Source organism: Rhinichthys klamathensis, unplaced genomic scaffold, assembly GCF_029890125.1.
Source record: "Rhinichthys klamathensis goyatoka isolate OS25496 unplaced genomic scaffold, OSU_Roscu_1.1 h1tg000487l_1, whole genome shotgun sequence".
Taxonomy (NCBI): Eukaryota; Metazoa; Chordata; class Actinopteri; order Cypriniformes; family Leuciscidae; genus Rhinichthys; species Rhinichthys klamathensis.
The window spans coordinates 524,184-544,308 of record NW_026606974.1 but is presented as its reverse complement, the minus strand read 5'-3'; the positions used below and the strand labels follow the sequence as shown (position 1 = coordinate 544,308).

At 38.3% G+C, this 20,125-nt stretch overlaps 1 protein-coding gene across 4 annotated transcripts in view; it reads right to left on the bottom strand.

Annotated features, from left to right (window-relative positions):
- The window catches only part of grid2 (glutamate receptor, ionotropic, delta 2), a 493,389-nt gene that overhangs the window by 161,371 nt on the left and 311,893 nt on the right, over nt 1-20,125 (bottom strand). For all 4 annotated transcript variants that reach the window (XR_008804120.1, XR_008804121.1, XM_056237495.1 and 1 more), the window contains exons 6-8: nt 13,582-13,755; nt 10,304-10,465; nt 3,189-3,308 (exon numbers count right to left, since the gene is read on the bottom strand). Coding sequence is in view for 2 of the 4 variants with exons in the window: in XM_056237495.1 (XP_056093470.1) it covers nt 3,189-3,308; nt 10,304-10,465; nt 13,582-13,755 (456 nt within the window). In the remaining 2 variants the exon portion in view is untranslated. The remainder of the gene's footprint in view (nt 1-3,188; nt 3,309-10,303; nt 10,466-13,581; nt 13,756-20,125) is intronic.

The window sequence follows — 20,125 nt, the reverse complement described above, 5'->3', positions numbered from 1 at the left end:
TTTTGGAAGTGCAGCACCAATCTTGTTTGTGTCAGAGACTATTATCTTTAATGAAATCTGACAATTTAATTTGTGCATGATGGCAGTAAGGTTGCAGTGAGGTTCCAGTGGTTAAGAGGAAGTGGCATTGTTTAAGGACTCTAGCTTGTTGTCTGATGGTTGACTGTTGACTTTGGCACACTGGAGTCCTCAAGGACAATCACCGACCTTCTGATTAACATCTCACTCTATCAGATCCAAGTCACTTCAGACACACGATCTACACAATGTCAACAAGTTTTGCTGTCTGATGATTTATAAAATTCTTCAGTGCACATTAAACACTTTGGACTTGGGATTTCAAAAGCATCAGCAGGACAGAGATGAATACACAAGCCAACAACATTTACTTATTGTAGTTTAAACTGAGAAAATATTTCAAAGTAAATATTTATTACTAGTCAAAAAGACTGTATTTTGGTGCTTTTTATTGGTTCCTATACCATTTGAATCTCTCAGCTATTTTCTCCTTGCCATTTACTCTAGATCACAAATATACAAACTTATGATGAGAAATTCTCCACTTCATTAGAAGATGCTCGAGTTGGAAGTTGTCTTTAGTAGATGGTTTGAATTGTGCACATCACCTACAATGGCATGGGTTAAAGGGACAGTTTACCCAAAAATGGAAATTATTCCATGATTTACTCACCCTCAAGCCATCCTAGGTGTATATGACTATCTTCTATCAGACAAACACAATTGGAGTTATATTAAAAAATATCCAGGCTCTTTCAAGCTTTATAATGGGAGTGAATGGAGGATGAGGATGACCAAAAAAGTGCATCCATCCATCATAAAAGTAATCAATACGGCTCCAGGGTTTAATAAAGGCCTTCTGAAGCAAAGTGATGGGTTTTTGTAAGAAAAACTTTAAAACTTTAAAAACTAAAATAGCTCGCTTCCGGCAGACGGCCTACGCAAGTTGACTCACGCCAAAAGAGTAACCCCTGATGCAATGTAGGAGTAGGGTAAGCTTTGACGCCCCAAACAAATATGGTTGGGGAACAAACTCGAGCTCATCTTCTCTTTTATTTAAATCCTCCAACATTTCTCTTTTAAAATTCTCGTTTCAGACTTGTAATTCGTGACCGGTGTTTTGTTTTGCTCTATCCTCTGCGCTTCCACGTTCGTCAACGCGTCATGCATCAGGTCAAAGGTTACTCTTTCGCCGTAAAACGATGCGAACGGCCGTCTGTCCGAAGCTAGTTATTTTAGTTTATAAAGTTTTAAATATGGATATTTTTCTTACACAAACGCATCGCTTCAGAAGGCCTTTTTTAAACTCCCGGAGCCGTGTGGAGCACTTGGGTGAAGAACTATCCCTTTAAGATCATTAAATTAATTTTCAAAAAAGTGTAATGTTGCAGTTCATAATGAAGTGACAGACAAACATGCAAATAAATAAATAATAATAATTAATCACTAACCAAAGATTTTTTTTATTTTGTATATTATGCTAATTTTGGGGGCCCTGTTTACACCAATTCCAGTGGCCATATTCATACATGTTAATGTTCTGATGCACTTGCAAATTATACTATAACTGCACTCTAAAACTATAGTGCAACAAAAAGTGGTGTTCAATTTAATTAGTTTTTCACTACTGCATAACAAATGATAAAATTGCAGAAAAGAAAGCGAAAAATCTCAGATGTTTGCACCATAAATACTAGGGGTGTAACGGTAAACAAACATGACGGTTCGGTATGTACCTCAGAACTGAAGTCATGGTTCGGTACGGGTTCGGTACAGCGGGGGATTAATTTTTAAACTGTGTTTTTTTAACAAATGTGTATATGTGTTTAAAAAAATTCTATTATAATTACAATTTCTTAAGAATAAAAAAAAAAACTATCTTACCTATACTGTAAACTATATGGGGAGCCATTAATTACACATTACTACAATATTAAAGGTTACAATTAACAACAGAGCCCAAATTATTAAATTTAGTTTTTTAATTTATTTTTAGATATAATAATCAACAAAAACAAAAACATGTACTATGAATTGCACATAAGGCAGGTTTTGCATTAACTTCTAAATCTAATTATAAAGTTAATTTTCTACTTCAATTCATTTTTGAAATAAAATCATTTAAACAGTGGCTGTCATAACTTGTTTTCATGACAAATTTATTTAAACATGCATTAAATAATCAAGACATTACTAACAGGTTAAGTAAATATAATGAATAGGCTAATATAGTGCATATACAAAAAGCTTCTCTCTAGAGATAATTTTTCTAGCGAACTAACCTGCTGTCGACACTAAATGCCTGAGGTAAATGTAATGCTGTGTGAGATATTATTCTCAAGCTGTTTTATTGATATCTTTCCGCAGTTGAAACACTGGTTGAGAGATGTAAACATAGAGCAATCGTCTCTTCTTGTGTACTTTACTGGTAGAAAACAGCGTTGCACAGCCACGCACGCCCCCTTCTAGGATTCGTGGTGCAACTGCATGCACTGAACCGTGGTCCGTGACATCTGTACCGTACGGTTCAGGACGAATATATGGACCGTTACACTCCTACTAAATACTCAAAAGTGCTTATTTGCCACAGAGTGGTTTTGTGTAACCACAAGGAATGTATAAATGACTTACTGATCAGCAACTGACACAAATCAAATATTTCATTTATTCCAGCTAAATAAACAAGTCCAACTTATTTCTCCAGACAGGAGGAGATTGGGGTATCCCCATCCAGGAGCGTGGCCTGATCTGCACATTATTCAGCTCCAAAGCTGCCGTTCTGTCATGAGCAATTGATCCACATTCCGTGGGGAAGACAGAGACAGATTAGGACCAATATTTGAATGAGCAAATACACATAAATATGACTAAAGTAATTAACGACAAACGAATGGAAAGAACAGATTAATTATCTTGCGGATCACTGGGGGACGACTCTTATGTTACTGCTGCTTAACTACCTCCTCACTCCACCAAAGCCGTGATGAACAGACGAGCAAACAACAGTAAAACTGATAAACAAAGTGTGCTGATGCACTGCGCCTCTCTGAGGGAGGCTGATGGAATTCATTAGGCTTCTGTGATTATCAATTAAAATCCCAAAGCTCTTTGAGTTAAGACAATTGTGTTTCTAGAAGCGATATTGTGGGTCTGACTGTGATGTCTCTTACCCGGCTGACTCCACGGCCACGGTCCTCTCCGTAGTTGGTGCCCAGGATCTCAAAGTGGATGTTGGGGTTGGAGCCATTGTCATTAAACTCCAGCGAGCTGGTCAGACCACTTACACCTCCCTGTAAAAAAACAACAAAGTGAGATTTTACTTAAATGCTTCAATTTGACATGGCTTTGTCATCTAATGAAATGTGGATAAAAATATGTCTTGTTAAATGCTATCGCAAGCACTGTGTGTAACTTCCACACCACTACTGGTACCACAAAGAACTACAGAAATAATTAAGGCAGTAACACAGTCCTCCCATCAGCCAGGAAGTGCCGCTCCAAAGGCGCACCATTGGTTGAGTCAATATTGTCGTGTCCGACCCAGTCAGACCACTCAAATCAACAAAGTGATTCAACATCGAGGTCTTTAATACATGGAGAAAGTGTTTATGCTTTGTTTTATTTAAAATGAACTTCCAAAAATAATAATAATTTTCACTACCGTTCAAAAGATTGCGGTCAGTAAGTGTTTTCTTGAAAGAAATTAACACTACTATTTAGGTAGGAAGCATTAAATTGATTAATAGTGGCAATAATTTGTTAATCTTTGTTAACGTTAGTTAATAAAAATACAGTCGCTCATTGTTAGTTCATTCATAGTTCCCAAAAATATTAAGCAGTTTTCAACATTGATAATAATATATATTTTTTTTTTTCTTAACCACCAAATCAGTATATTAGAATGATTTCTGAGGATCATATGAAACTGAAGACTTGAGTAATGGCTACAAAAAAATCCATTTTAAAATATTTTCGAATCGGAAACAGTTACAATATGGTTAAAAACTACATATGAATAATATTTCAGGTTTTTTTTTGTGATTTTTCTAAATAAATATTCAAATAAATGAAATCTATGTGAGCATTAAAAAATCGTACCGACCCCAAACATTTGAAAAGTAGTGTATATAACAAACAAACAAACAAAAATGTATATTTGCACACTTCATCTTTAAGTCTCCATCATCATCATCATATAAAAACATCATGAGCAAATTCTGTCATAAATGGCTAATAATCTCTTAATGTCTCAGAGCATGACAGTGGTTAGTATCACACTGTGGGCCTCATGTGGCAGGATGCGTGTTTGAGTCCAACTTGATACGTGATATTTGCTCTTGTCCCTGCCATTTCCTCTCCTGTTTCAACTATCTCTATGAATAAAAATGGCAAAAGGGCCTCGCTCCTGTCCTCCCCCATTTTCCATCCTCTCTTCATTAGCACCACTAACTTTAAACTCTGCAGCATTATCCCAGCAAAAGTCCTCAGGCAGCCCTTCCTAAACTGCACCCACAACATGTCCTGCCCAGCGAAAACCCACATGAGCAGACAGATAATTGTTGTAAATTCACTCTACCAATACCAGTGCTGACAGAAAAAATTAGACAGCCAATTACAAAAGATGATGAGCGCTTTCCAAATGAGTTCACCAACTGCTGCTTTGTAAAGCCGATACACACAAACTTCCCCTAATTAAGCTGTAAAAAAATGTTCCAGTCCAAACAGTCTCCCGGGAATTGAATACAAGGCCATTATGCAGCTGATGTACAGTAAAATAAGTGTACCATTTCATACATATACGTGCCTACGTACTGTATATATATATATATATATATATATATATATATATATATATATATTACCGTTCTCTCAGACATCCCTTGGAAATGGGGTCATTAAAATCTAGGCAGATTTGAAGACGGCACGAGCCAGTGTGTTCTAGCGGTCACCCAGTCTGAATAAATCGCTCTATCTACTTTAATACGACTGTCACACAAGCAGTGGTGTGGAGGTGAGAGCCGGCTGAGAGGTGATATCTCTACTGCGGTATGGCAGGGAGGTTCAGATACATGTGGATACAGGAGGAACAGTACATCCCTCAGGGGGTAAAGCCGTTCCCCAGCAAGCACGGTGTTAAACCTGCACTCAGTCACTAGCCCTGTAACATAGACTGTCATCTCACCCAAAGCAGTGTACCATTTCTGTAGCCCTGCAGAAGACAGAGAGGAGAGTTTCACTGTATCACACTATCCCCCCTCTCCCCAACCGGAACAAAGATAGAGGCTCATTACGGTCCTCAAATCCAAAAAGTAATTTGGTTTCCAATGCAAATGAATCCAAGGTCAAACTCCGATCACATCGCTTTAATCACATCAGGGCTCTCAGTTAGGACCTTTTTGATGGCCTAGTCAGGTTTTACTTTGTACTGCCAACATTTTCACAGGTCTTTTGACTTTTAACAATGCATTTATGTGCATGAATGCTATACCATTAAATGTTAAAAAAAATAGTTCACACAAAAATTCTGTCATTATTGACACATCATTCCAAACCCATATGACATTTCTATCCATTTCTTCTGTGGAACACAAGGCGGCGCATTTTAAAGAATATTCTGCGACACTCTTTTCAATACAATGAAACTGATTGGGAGTGGGACTGTAAAGCTATCAAATGACAAAAAATATATCCTGTCAGGCTAATATGATTATTATGTGTGACAAACAGAGCAAATGCAGCAAAATAGAAGTTATTTAATAAAAATGGATTTCAAATTTGACAGGTGTCTTGCTACCGGCACGAGTAAGTGCAGTGCTGAGTTTGACGTTGTTTGGAATAGAAATGCAAAAGATATCGTTAAATATATTGGTAAAAGAAGCAGACATTGAAGTTGTGGTTTAAAAACAAACATTCTGATATTAGAGAGGGTTGTGGTTTAAAAATTGTGGTTTAAAAATAAACACTCTGTCAGCTAAACATTAAACATCAGCTAAACATTAAGTCAGCTCCACTGTTTACTTCTGAATATTGTAGTTATTCAGAAGTAGTTAATTGTCAGTAGTTAGTTATATATGTAGTTAAATTTTCCATATTTATTGTATGTCATTATGTCAGTATTAGTATTTGCTTTCAATCATGCACAAATAAAAATGTCACTGAACTTTTGCTGTGTAATTGTAACAATAAGTACGGTACTCAAACACACCAAACCAACAATTACTAAAAACACACACAACATTTTAAACGGGCATATATGTTATTTGCATATCTCTTGAACCGTTAGTCCGATGGATTTCAAACTTGACCATTGTCTTGCTACGGGCACGAGTAAGTGCAGTGCCGAGTTTGACGTTGTTTGAATTAGAAATGCAAAAGATATTGTTAAATTTATTGATAAAAGAAGGACACATTAGCTTTTGCCGCTCTAGTCGCTGGCCACTCTGGCTCACACTGCACACTGAGTGGCAACTCACACTCTCACACTGAGTGGCCACTCCCCCTCCACACTGCACACTGAGTGGCCACTCCCACTCCACACTGAGTGGCCACTCCCACTCTCACACTGCACACTGAGTGGCAACTCCCACTCTCACACTGCATACTGAGTGGCCACTCCCCCTCCACACTGCACACTGAGTGGCCACTCCCCCTCCACACTGCACACTGAGTGGCCGCTCCCACTCTCACACTGCACACTGAGTGGCAACTCCCACTCTCACACTGCACACTGAGTGGCCACTCCCCCTCCACACTGCACACTGAGTGGCCACTCCCCCTCCACACTGCACACTGAGTGGCCGCTCCCACTCTCACACTGCACACTGAGTGGCAACTCCCACTCTCACACTGCATACTGAGTGGCCACTCCCCCTCCACACTGCACACTGAGTGGCCACTCCCACTCTCACACTGCACACTGAGTGGCAACTCCCACTCTCACACTGCATACTGAGTGGCCACTCCCCCTCCACACTGCACACTGAGTGGCCACTCCCCCTCCACACTGCACACTGAGTGGCCACTCCCACTCTCACACGGCACACTGAGTGGCAACTCCCACTCTCACACTGCATACTGAGTGGCCACTCCCCCTCCACACTGCACACTGAGTGGCCACTCCCCCTCCACACTGCACACTGAGTGGCCACTCCCACTCTCACACTGCACACTGAGTGGCCACTCCCCCTCTCACACTGCATACTGAGTGGCCACTCCCCCTCCACACTGCACACTGAGTGGCCACTCCCCCTCCACACTGCACACTGAGTGGCCACTCCCACTCTCACACTGCACACTGAGTGGCAACTCCCACTCTCAAACTGCATACTGAGTGGCCACTCCCCCTCCACACTGCACACTGAGTGGCAACTCCCACTCTCACACTGCACACTGAGTGGCCACTCCCCCTCTCACACTGCACACTGAGTGGCCACTCCCCCTCCACACTGCACACTGAGTGGCCACTCCCCCTCCACACTGCACACTGAGTGGCAACTCCCACTCTCACACTGCACACTGAGTGGCCACTCCCCCTCTCACACTGCACACTGAGTGGCCACTCCCCCTCCACACTGCACACTGAGTGGCCACTTCCCCTCTCACACTGCACACTGAGTGGCCACTCCCCCTATCCAATGTTGTTTTCGTCAACGATGACGGTAACGAAATGATTTCGTTGACGCACTTTTTTTTTATGACAATTACGCGACGATGACTAGCTAAAAATGGCTCTAAGGTGACTAAAACATGACGAGACGTTTTCGAGTTTTCGTTGACAAGACGAGACGGAACTAAAATGACTATAAGTCTGACGTTCGCAATGCATGTCATTTCTGCCTGTTTGCGTGAAATCTGTTTTGAGCTAAAAAAGTATCAGCAATGCTGCCGGTTCCTATCATTGTTTTGGGTACCCATGCCGCGCGCGCACCAGATTCCACACAACAACACACCTGCGGCTGCGGCTAGCTAGTCACTCACCACACATCTTCGAAGGACCATGGCGCGATGCCAAACGGGCTTGTTGGTCGGAAACGACGAGATGATTTATGGACATAGGCTACTTTCAGTTTCAGTTTCAGTATAATCCAGCGGTTCTCAAAGTGTGGGGCGCGCCCCACTGGCGTGACAGGTCTCCTCCAAAACGGGAGGAAATTTTCCGTTTTATCTTTATTCGCTCATGGCGTCCGCATCGTCAACTTCATCTTTGCAGCGACACCGAAAACTCCAGTTTATTAATAAACAATTAAATGTCTCCTTGCTATTTTTTTTACACATTCATAATCATTACTTTTGCCGATTCTTTGTGGCAAGCTTTATGCGTGCGGTCGTGCGCTTGAGTGCGGCTATAACGCTCAATATCCCGTATAGCCTATTTAAGTAATTAAATTAATATAAAGGGGTGATTTGTCCACTAATGGCTTAAATGAACAACTAGTCGACTAGAATAAAAACTTTATTCCACAGTGTTATTATTTTTACCCTTATTCCACATATTCTCGAACCAGCAGGCCATTCTGGGTTGAGCGCGCGAGCCTGAGCTGAATGAGCGAGCGGGGCGGAATATTCAGAAATGCGCTCTCTGCTCACATCCTCTGATCGGAACAAAGGAATATTAAAGTAATTAATCATTAGTTTATATCTTATACACTGCCCATACACTACCCATCATTTTAATCCCATATCAAACACAGTATGTTATGTCTATTTTATCTATTTAAAAAAAAATATATATAGGCTAAAGGTAGAGACCTGTGTGCATTCTTCTTCCCTTTGCCACATCATATCTCTGTGAGATGGGCTTTTCAGCTGTTTCAGTTTCACTGAAAACAAAGTACAGATCTCAGCTGAACATTGAGCATGACTTTTGAGAAATTGCGCAATTCAAAACAGGCTCATTGCAGCGACTGATGCAGGGATAAATAGACCTGTCTTGCCAAATGGATTTATATTCTTTTCTTTTTTAACAGATTGCAAAGTGGCACTTTTATTTCTTTTCTATTTTTGAACTTGATACCAATTTTGACACAGCCGCATTTTATTTTCTCTATTTTTTAAAGACTATTTTTTTTTTTTACTAAAATTGACTAAAACTTGACTAAAACCTTTTTTTGTTTTCGCCGACTAAAACTTGACTAAAACTATTATGTTTTTAAGTGACTAAAATGTGACTAAAACTAAAAAGCATTTTCGTCCAAAAGACTAAGACTAAGACTAAAACTAAAAGGGCTGCCAAAAACAACACTCCCCCTATCACACTGCACACTGATTGGCCACTCCCCCTCCACACTGCACATTGAGTGGTCTGGTCACTCCCCAAAATAAACATTCTGACATTAGAGGGTTGTGGTTTAAAAATATCTGAATATTATATTTTATTCACGGCCATCATTTGTAGTAGCCTATTCACAAACTGTTTGATCAAGCGTAGCGTTTTATTGGAGTTCACTGTTTAGCTGCTCCAGGTCTGAACCTCCCCTGAATCCTCGCGCTTATTCATTTGTGGATGTTAACTGAATCTGTAAGTCAGCTACACTGTTTACTTCTGAATATTTTATTTTATTCTGGTGCGCTTAACGTTATCGTTTTCTCAGAGTTTAGGCTCCTGTGTAATAGTAGCCTAGGCTATTCAGCAACTCAAACATACCAAACCAACAATTACTAAAAACACAAAAAAACAGATTTTGCAAGGGCATTGCACTAGTTAAATAAAAAGACAATTGATTGATCCACTTCACCAAAATGGCCTGAATGATTAATTAAAAAGCGCAAGGATGTTTAAGGTGTTCCACCAAAAAAAAGAAGGTTAAACGGGTTTGTAATGACATGAGGGTGAGTAAATGATTAAATAATTTTGCATTTTAAAGGAAATGTAAGGAAATTTGAAGAAATGTGTTTGTTTTTTTTACAAAAAGTTTTTAATTGCAAAAGCTATAAATATAATGCACTTAATGCATTGCAATTTATGTACAGTAATACTACTAATAACAGTAAAATTATTAATAAAAATAAAATTGCACCGCTACAAATAGCTATAAATTTATAGCTATGATAGCTATAAATTATTATATAAAAAGTTCAATGCTTCCAAGACCATGAATATTCTTTTTCGCAATTACAACAAAATCCAATCTATGTTGGCTATCTGGATAACTTTACCTTGTTATTCAGATATATTTAAAACAGGATTTACAACAGCAATATATTTAGTACATCACAGAGAACCAAAAGTTTAAGTTTGCAAGGCCAACGCGTCATCTTTATCGCCAAGCCCTGTACAGTACTGTACCTTCTTCACGGTATCCAGCATAGACTTGCCACCCTGCCAGGGTTTGGAGCCCTTGCGGATGCACGAAAGACTCGCCATGCTGTGCCATTTCCTGTCCTCCAGCTTCCTGTGGAAGGTGTTCGCCAGCAGAAGCACTGTGTCGTAGATGTAGCGGTTGGTGATCTGACAAGATGACAAAAAACAGCAGGGAAACAAAGAAGAAAAAAAAGAGAAAGAAACCATGTGAGCACAGAGAGCCAGAGACACCAGATTAATATTCTCTTACAAGAAAAAGATTTATGTCTGAGTGGGTAGAGCTGGGATGAAAGGTCTCTACAGTGGAAATGACAACAGGCTGCTCACATTGAACAAGCCCTAGTAGACAGTGGAGTTTAATAAGGAATAGAAAAGACACACTTAACACCTGCTATCTGTGGCATTATTTCTATCCATACATATAGGCTACGGTGATCATGAATAACAAGGGACAACAAATGGAATGGTACAATAGAACCAGGTCAATTAAAGAAAATCATCTTGGCAATTCGATCATCTTGGCAAGGTTTTAATGTAAACAGAGAGTTTTGTCCTAAGTATATGTAAACAAGCTCGACCAAAAATGGATTTGTATCAAAATATCAATATGGGATCTGTGGAATTGAGTCTTGTAGCATAACTGCATACTGCTATGTTTCTATTTATGGAAAATGAGACACACTCAGTTTACTCAGGAAAATTAAGTATACTCTGCATCTCCATTTGAAATTTAAGTAAACCATTGATTGCAACTGTCATTTTAAACCAAATATACAATACCATTTAAAAGTATGTGATCAGAATCAAGAAAAAAAAAACATTCTAACAGTTTCCATAACAATATTAAGGAGCACACCTGTTTTCAACCTTGATAATAATAATAATAAATGTTTCTTGATCACCAATCTAATAAAATAATTGTAATAATTTCATAGAATGATTTCTGAAGGATCACGTGACACTGAAGACTTGAGCAACATCTGCGGAAAATTGAGCTCTGCCATTTAGGAAATAAATCACATTTTATTTACAAACATTTTAAAAATTTTATTTCACAATATTTTTTTGTTGTTGTATTTTTTCATACATATACAGTATGGAATTACATGCTAAAATGCATTTAATATTATTTGAATTTGATTTTAGATTTAAAACAGAAAACAATTCTATTACTTTGAAATACAATTCCGTATTATACAAGACAATCAGCAACTTCACTCATACACAAGCTTTTTAAGGGCTTTTTAATTCCGCTCTGATCGATTGCACGGCCCATGTGTTGTCTCCATTTTAATGAGAAGGTAATAAATAGAGTGAAGCGGTCATTAGGTTTCCAGCGTTGTTTATTAACCCGCGCTGCACTGCATACTTGACACTGTATCGAGTGTCTGAGTAAATCCAAACCATGTTGAAAAATAGCTGAGAAAAACCTCTCGCCATCAGCTTTGCGTTGCCATAATAATTGTAAAAAACGCAATTCGTCAGGTAAGCTATTCGCATACTCGCTTTGAAAAAATAAGTTCACCAGTAATCAGAGAAACACAAAGAAAAGGCTATACTGATTATGTTAAGAGTCACGCTCTGTTGGCTCCATCAGCAGGCATTTGTAGGTACGTTCCACTATAAGGCTGTAATAGCTTTGAGATCCACAAAACTAACTGCCAATTACGCAGTATATGTGTACATCGGCTTTAAAGCAGACTGTGTGGACGGGGATGATGCTCTCATCTAATGTTTCTGGCGCACATAGTGGAGTTAAGACGAGATCATACTCTATTTTTCAAAGGAATAGGGTTCGACATCCCAACACAACACTAGTGGTGCTTGTATTTACACTTCCCGACTCCCACAAAACAACTCTCCGTCTACCAGGAGAATGGGCGAACAAAAAGACCAATGACCCAAAGAAGCAGACTTGACAGGGAATCCACAAGACTACCAAGGATTTTATTTGTCAAGCGTTGTGGCTTTTCCCTGTTTGCTGTATGTTTTCATCTGCAAGAGAAGAAACACAAAGGGCTTACTTATTGATTTACCTGTATGTTTCATGTCTTAGAGACAAAGTGAAATGGCATAAGATGCTGTCGTTTTTGGGTGGGCTGTTTTCCGAGAAGGCCATTTCATGATATAGCATTTGCAGAAGGAGTTGAGACCACTGAAGCAACAAAGCTGCCAGTGCCAAAGGGGCAAACAGACAAAGACTGGGTTAAATTCAGGGGGGAGAAGATCAGGTGACCAGGGAAATCCATTAAGTCTTTTTGATGTACAAGAGTTAGTGGGTCTCTCCAGGGAAGGTGATTGGTGGTTTAAAGGGAACGGGAGGTGCAAAGGGGTATTCCAAAGGGAGGGTTGGATATATGTCAAGAAAGAGGGATGTGATACGCTTCAGAGCAGGGCAAAATTGGGCTCTTCTGGGTTGGACTCCTGACCACTGAGCAGAACTGAATTCTTAATGTCAAACACGTCCAGCTTATACAGTAGGCATTCAACACTACACAGAGTCCTTGTCCCCACATATCTAACATTCTGAAAATAAGTGCTGAATTATATTATATCTCATCTCTTAGATCTCTTTATGAAAGTAAAAATAGTGTAAAACATTATACAGACTATTTAATCATTTTCAATGTATGTCCTGTACACCAAAAGCAATATGATAACCTCTAATGCCATTTTTACAACTGAATTTTAAATTATAGACACTATTAAAACATCTCTGTTAAACACTCTCACATTCACAAGTCACAGGACAAGGAACAATAATGATAAAGCAAAAATTATTAGAATCACTGTGATATATCGTGAATATCTGAAATATCGCCTGGTCTTCCTGAAAATATATATTTGCTTTGTTGATACCAACATACACCCACCCAACTATGAATTAATATTGAGTAGGGGCTTTGAAAGCGTGTATTGATATAATGTGCAATGTTTTCCAGTATTTAATGCGGCTCAATACACATCACATCTGTTAAATAATTTCTGAAAATGTACATGTGAGAAAATGCATTCAGTTGGATAAATAGTAGAAAACAGGAATGGGACCCACAGGCACAATGAAAAGAACTAAAAAACTCAACAAAACAAGATTGCTAATTTTCACACTGACATTTTCCAGTTTTCTAAGGAAGTTAGCTCAAAGGCTAATGATGACAGTTAATGGACACAATCAAAAGGGAAATGAAAGCATTTAAGGCAAATGATTTATGATTAACTTGAATGGACATGAATAAATGTGAGTATGGGGGAATGAATCGCACCTCTAACATCTGTGCCTTTGGGTCTTTGGGGTCGCAGAGGGACGCGTTGATGCGGTGGTTGCTCCTGACGCAGCGCTGACTGTTGTTCTGCGGGAAAGGAAAGGTCTGTCTCACCAGGGTCAGGCGACCTATAGACTTCATCACCAGCTCCTGCACATCTATGTCTGAAATCTCCTGCATCCCGTGAGAGGAAAAGAGCAGAGAAAGAAAAAAATAATGTCAAAAGAAAAGAGATTTTCCATATGCAGTGTAAATAGGCTACAAAGGCAAACAGCATCTTGCTGAGAAGAGCTTCTGTTTCACACTTGAATGGAAAAGAAAGAGCAGAAGTAGGACCAGAGGAAATATTACAATCATGATTCTCACTTCAGTAAATAACAAACTTTTGGTTGAGAGAAAGAAAAAGGGGTACAGATTAAAGGTAGGGTAGGTCGTTTTTGGTCTAAAAAACTTTTTCCCAAATTTGTTTAAACTTTCTATATATATCAATGCATAATTAAAATGTAAGTACTCTGATAAAAAGAGTATAAAAATCGAGTGACTCTAGACCGTTTAATCTGCACTAAACACAGCTCATTATTTCTTTCCGGGACGAAACAATGGATTGGCTTAGGCGTCTGTCACTCTCTCGCAACCATGGCAACACCCCCGCTGCTACATGCGCTGCCCACATGCGCGCACTCGTTTGACTCGAGGAGGGTAAGAGACTAGTAAGAGACACAATTACATGCAAAACACGGCGTATATGTTATGAATCTTACACGAAATTCACCTTCATCACAGTGTCACTGATTGTAATGGGAAAACGTGTATCAATGCAACCTGTTTTTAGCTTTGCTTTATGTTACTAGCTCGTTAACGAATCAAACTCAATATATTTTAAACTTTACCAGTATCAATATGCTAGCTTGATAGTGAGTACTAACAGCCATGTTAGTTGTTTATATTCATAATGATAAAGTTAGGTATTTTATTACATGTGAGTCTGACATGATGTCACTACATGCACTGCTCCTCTCAGCTGGGCGCTGGTAAGCGCGTCCTCCAGCTGTGAGCTGTCGGCATCGCGCGTCCATGTGTTTTGGGGGCGTGGTTTTGGAAGGAGCCCAGAATGGAGGGGGTGGAAGTGAATGGAGATAAGTAGCTGTGTTTATTACAGCCCTGAGAGGACTACAGACACTCGATTTTTATACTCTCTTTTCCAGAGTACTTACATTTTAATTATGCATTGATATATATAGAAAGTTTAAACAAATTTGGCAAAAAGTTTTAAAAAAAATTCCTACCTACAATACCTTTAAATATGAAACAAAATGTAGCAACCAAAACATTACTACCAGTTCTCTTAAACTTTCTTTTCTTACTCTACAGGTGACTGTAGATATCCATATTTAATTATTTCATATTTACTTTAACCCCCAGTTTCACAGACAAGGCTTAAACCTAGTCTCAGACTAAAATGCATGTTTTTTTTTTGTTTTTTTTGTTTTGTTTTTTGTTTTGTTTTAATCTATTTATTAGTTTTTCTGCTTGGAACATCAAGTCAACAGATAATAACACTGCATTTGTGAGATTATCATTCCATAAAATGCATGTGTTTGAGCTGTTTTAACTAAAAGCAACTTGCACTGGCATACTGTATCTTAAAATATGTCAGTGCCATTGTTTTGTCTCAAGATGCACACCAGTAATGTTTTTTTTTTTTTCTACTGTAAGCCCTGTCTGTGAAACCAGGCCTAAAATCAAACAGGACTTTTTTGATGCTTGTGTTGACAAATTACAGAATTTCTATACAGGGGACACTTTCAACTGCATGTCATGTGAAAATATTTACTTAGCATGGACTATTCGACAAAAGTTTAGCTTAATTAGATTACATTAACAATTGATATGTTTATTGATAAGAAAATAATAATAATAAACAGCTTAACAACAAAGTATATAATGGATTAACTTTCTTAAATATTATATCTTAAAATATATTTTAAAAAAACTGTACCAACCAGGTTCCCAGAATAATCCCACTATCAGGGCCAAAATTCCACAAAAACAAGAAGACTCCAATATTAAAAATGTGAATGTGGTGATCTAGCAGTGGGTTTAACATAAATTAGATTATAAAGTAATCAATAGTAATAATTTACAGTACTTTTTCTAGAGAGTGTTTATTCAGATTCAGAATTCATTTTATGAAATGATTGAAATTAAGTTAAATGGACAACACTATATTTTTATATGGTTAAAAAAGCCCTCACCAAGGGGAAAATTTGTTCCAGTTAAACAAATGTTGCTCCTTCATTAAACACGTTAATACCTGACACTGGTTCTGACACACAAACTAAACTTTCTTCACACATGGTAAAGTTATCCTCTCTCATCAAGTCAAGGTCAAATTCTCCAGTCCCCAGTTAGCTAAAAATTGGGTCCAATTTAAATACGAGAAATATAACTACATAAAAATTATCATTAGTGTTACAATTATTCTCATGAATGGGTATTCAGGGTGCTGCCAAAAGGCAGAAAGACATGACCGCGTGCACTCGAGTGTCCTTGTGCAGCCTTGGGAGGAATGATTGCTAATTTTAGCCTGAAGACATCTTTTCCACAGACGGGCAGAGTAAAGTGAGCGAGCTGGGAATGATGTGATGAGAATGGACAGGGAACGTCCCCCAGTGAAGGTAGACTTCAGAGCGGCCAAGCTGTTCCCTCTGACAGCCTTCACTTTTGAGTTTCATTCTCACCTGCAAAGCTGTGATTGCTGGTGACTGGCTCTCATGAAGTACGTCATTAAATCTGAACTTGTGGCACACCGGCGAGAAACTTACTTGGAATGTCGAAGCCGTTCAGCCTTCAATAAGATTAAAATTAAAGTTGTCTACAACGCAACCTGCTATCTGAAAGGTAATTTGAAGGTTTCTGATTGGATGAATCAAAATCTCGCCTGAAGCACAGTTGAACACTGTCAAACGATGTTTGGGCTGCTGTTAATAATGGGGTAAGAATGAAGGCGAATAATGTAGGAGGCATCACGAGAGGGCATGTGAGGCCTTTATAGTGTGCTGCCCAACTTTTAAGAGCACAAGGACATCACGCTTTTACAGACCAGAAAATACTGACACTGAGTGGCTTATTCTACCCCCGGATGACAAACGCAAAGGCCCTTGATGCTTAATTAGGAGCGCTAAATTAGAATGACACAAATACGAGCCTACAGGGTAATGGCCCAATTTTAGGGTTCAGGTTTTGGCAGCTGCTTGTTTTGTCCCCTATGAGTGCTGTCAAGTAAGGCCAACCGTGAGCAATGCATGTCCATACAGGGACATGTCAAGGTAACGTCATGTGCCTTTGTGTTTTATTTACGAGGACATAAAACTTTCGTCAGATGCTCTAAACTCTCAACCTGCCTAAAATGTCCTAGTAGTCTGACGGCTTAAAAAAATTATCCAAAAGGTTACTTTGAAAAGTGAAATATTCTATCAAATTTATATAATCAGTTTATATGATCAGAAGAAACTGACTTATAATATTTTGAGCAGCTGAAAGATCATTTGATCTTGTACTTAATTTCTTAAAGGGTTAGTTTACCCAAAAATGCCATCCTAGGTGTATGTGACTTTCTTCTTTCAGCCAATCAGAGTTATATAAAAAATGTTTTAAAGAGGAATGTAAGAGGAGCTTGAGTTTGTTGCCCAGCCCTATTTGTTAGAACCGCAAGAGGCGTCTACTCTCGCCTAAGCTTACTCTTCTCCTACATCATACGTCAGGTCAGAGGTCACTCTTTCGCTAGAACTAGACTGGTGTACGTCCGTTACCAGAAGCCAGTGATTATAGTTTATAAAGTTCTAAATATGGACGTTTTTCTTACAAAAACGCTTTGCTTCAGAAGGACGTTATTAACCCACTGGAGCCGTATGGATTACTTTTATGATGGATAGATGCGCTCTTTGGAGCTTCAAAAACAGACTTTTTCGGTGTTATTTATTTTTGTAACGGGATGTGTGGACTCACTAAAGGGGCTCCTATAATGTTAGTCAAAATATTTTGTGCCAGAAACAATTTAATGCGTCATGGCAGTCTCTTGAAATTAAATGAGTCTTGGTTTCCCTTTTTTTTTTTTTTGCTGATGTGCCTTTAAGACTCAAGTAGCAGCTGTCAATGCCTTGTTTGCATCCCGAAAGAGATGCTTTGTACGGAGCCCGGGAAGTCACCTGTGGGGAAAAAAAAACAATCCGAGGCGACGGTTTTCAATCCGTCCCCTCAGTTTATAAACTGTACTCACGAATTCTTAAACTGTTCCCTCGGTTTAACAATTCGTGCCCACGGATTAATAAACCGTACCCACGAGTTCCTAATCCGTGCTCTCAGATTTGTAAACCGTGCCCTCAGTTTTTGCAATCTGTACCCACAAATTCATAAACCGTGCCCACGCTTTCGCAATCCGTACTCACGGGTTTGTAATCCGTACTCACGGGTTTGTGGCTCGTCCCCCAGAGTGTGCCGCGTGATTCAACCAGGCCTCCTGTTTAGATGCGGGATGCATTGCATTGTTTTTAAAACCCTTTTTTTTTAATGGATAATTTCTTGCATTTTCTAAAGAAAACTACATTTATAAATGAGTTTAGCCTATAGGCTACTTTTATCTTTAAAGTCCATTTTTTTTGAGGAAAAAGCTCAGTATAATAAGCGAAAAAAATTAAAATAAAATAATAACACACAGTTCAAAAACTGTAAAAGATTTGGTTATAAGTTATAAATTATTTTATGTTAGGATAAACATATTACTGTCTTCGGTGAACTCATTCATAGTAATAAACGCAAATAATAATTGGCTATCAAAATCCATTTAGGCTACATAGGCCTATTTAGAAGACGCTTTTATCCACAAAAAAAAAAGAAAAAAAAAAGAACAAAGCAATTCGTCAAATGTCAGTCTTAGACAATAATAATGGGCTAAGATTATAACAAACAAACACAGGTTTTTAACGCATATCCAAGTGTTTGTGTGGAGCGCGCACTGAGCCGCGGCCGCAAACGCTTGCATGTTCCTATCAACAGTGGAACAACTTAAAATAATCTAGCATTTCTGGTCATACATAAAAAATACATTATACATACATAATACATTATTTGCAACTACTTTTATTTGTGTAAACTCACAATAATAAGAAAACGTTGTGTATTTGTAAAATAAAATAAAACAATCAGGCGTGCTTTCATGATCTCCGGAGCGCGTCTCATAAATGAACTGAAACAAAAGCCTATATAAAGCTTGAAATTCTTGAAATTCGAATCGAAAGCAAATACCGTCTGATTATAGCCTACAATCCGAAAGCTGCATTTCTCTAAAGGTGCATCCTTTACAGCGGAGATGGAGATATGTTTAGCCCGTCACTAGAAAACTGTTCATTTAAACAATAAAAATCCATCGTTATTTTTCAGAAACATTTATTATGATTAGCCTATAAATCACCTATAAATCATCTCTCTTTATGGTTCCAGAGACATGTTCTTCTCATTTAGCACTGCGGGCAAAATATAGTTTTTAGAAAGTAAAATCTATTTTTTTTCCATATTAATTTGCGAAAATTTTAAATGTTTAATAAAGGCAAAAAGTCAATTGTATTTATTTTTTGTGCACAAACACTTGGATATGCGTCAAAATCTTGTGTTTATTTATGATAATCTAAGCCCTGTATTATTGTCTAACCTGTATGACTGACATTTGATGAATTGCTTTGTTTCTTTTTTTGATAAAAGCATCTTATATCTAAATATGTAGCCTAAATGTAATAATAATAGCCTAATTATTATTATTAGGCCTATTATTTGCGTTTATAACTTTAAATGAGTTCACTTAAGACAGGAATATGTTAATCATAAAACAATTTATGAATGTTTTATTTTTATAGGCCTATAACTTTGTGTTTGTGTTATATATATATATATATATATATATATATTTTTTTTTTGTATGTGAAGTCCTTTTAAAAACAATGCATCCTGCATCTAAACAGGAGGCCTGGTTGAATCACGCGGCACACTCTGGGGGACGAGCCACAAACCCGTGAGTACGGATTACAAACCCGTGAGTACGGATTGCGAAAGCGTGGGCACGGTTTATGAATTTGTGGGTACAGATTGCAAAAACTGAGGGCACGGTTTACAAATCTGAGAGCACGGATTGGGAACTCGTGGGTACGGTTTATTAATCCGTGGGCACGAATTGTTAAACCGAGGGAACAGTTTAAGAATTCGTGAGTACAGTTTATAAACTGAGGGGACGGATTGCAAAACGATCCCGGGCTCCGTAGCTTTGCATTGAGGACCTTAAAAATATTTTTGTTTAAATTTAGCCACATTTTCCTAACTTTGTAAAAAAATGCACAGTGGCTGGTGCTACACACATCTAGGAACAGCAAATGTTAGGTGGACTTTCCCTTATTTTACACTTACTTAGTTCTTCTGGTCTCAGCAATAACAGAATCAATAAAAAATACAACAGCATTACTGGTTAAGCCTAGTTTCTAAACATAGCCGGCTTCAA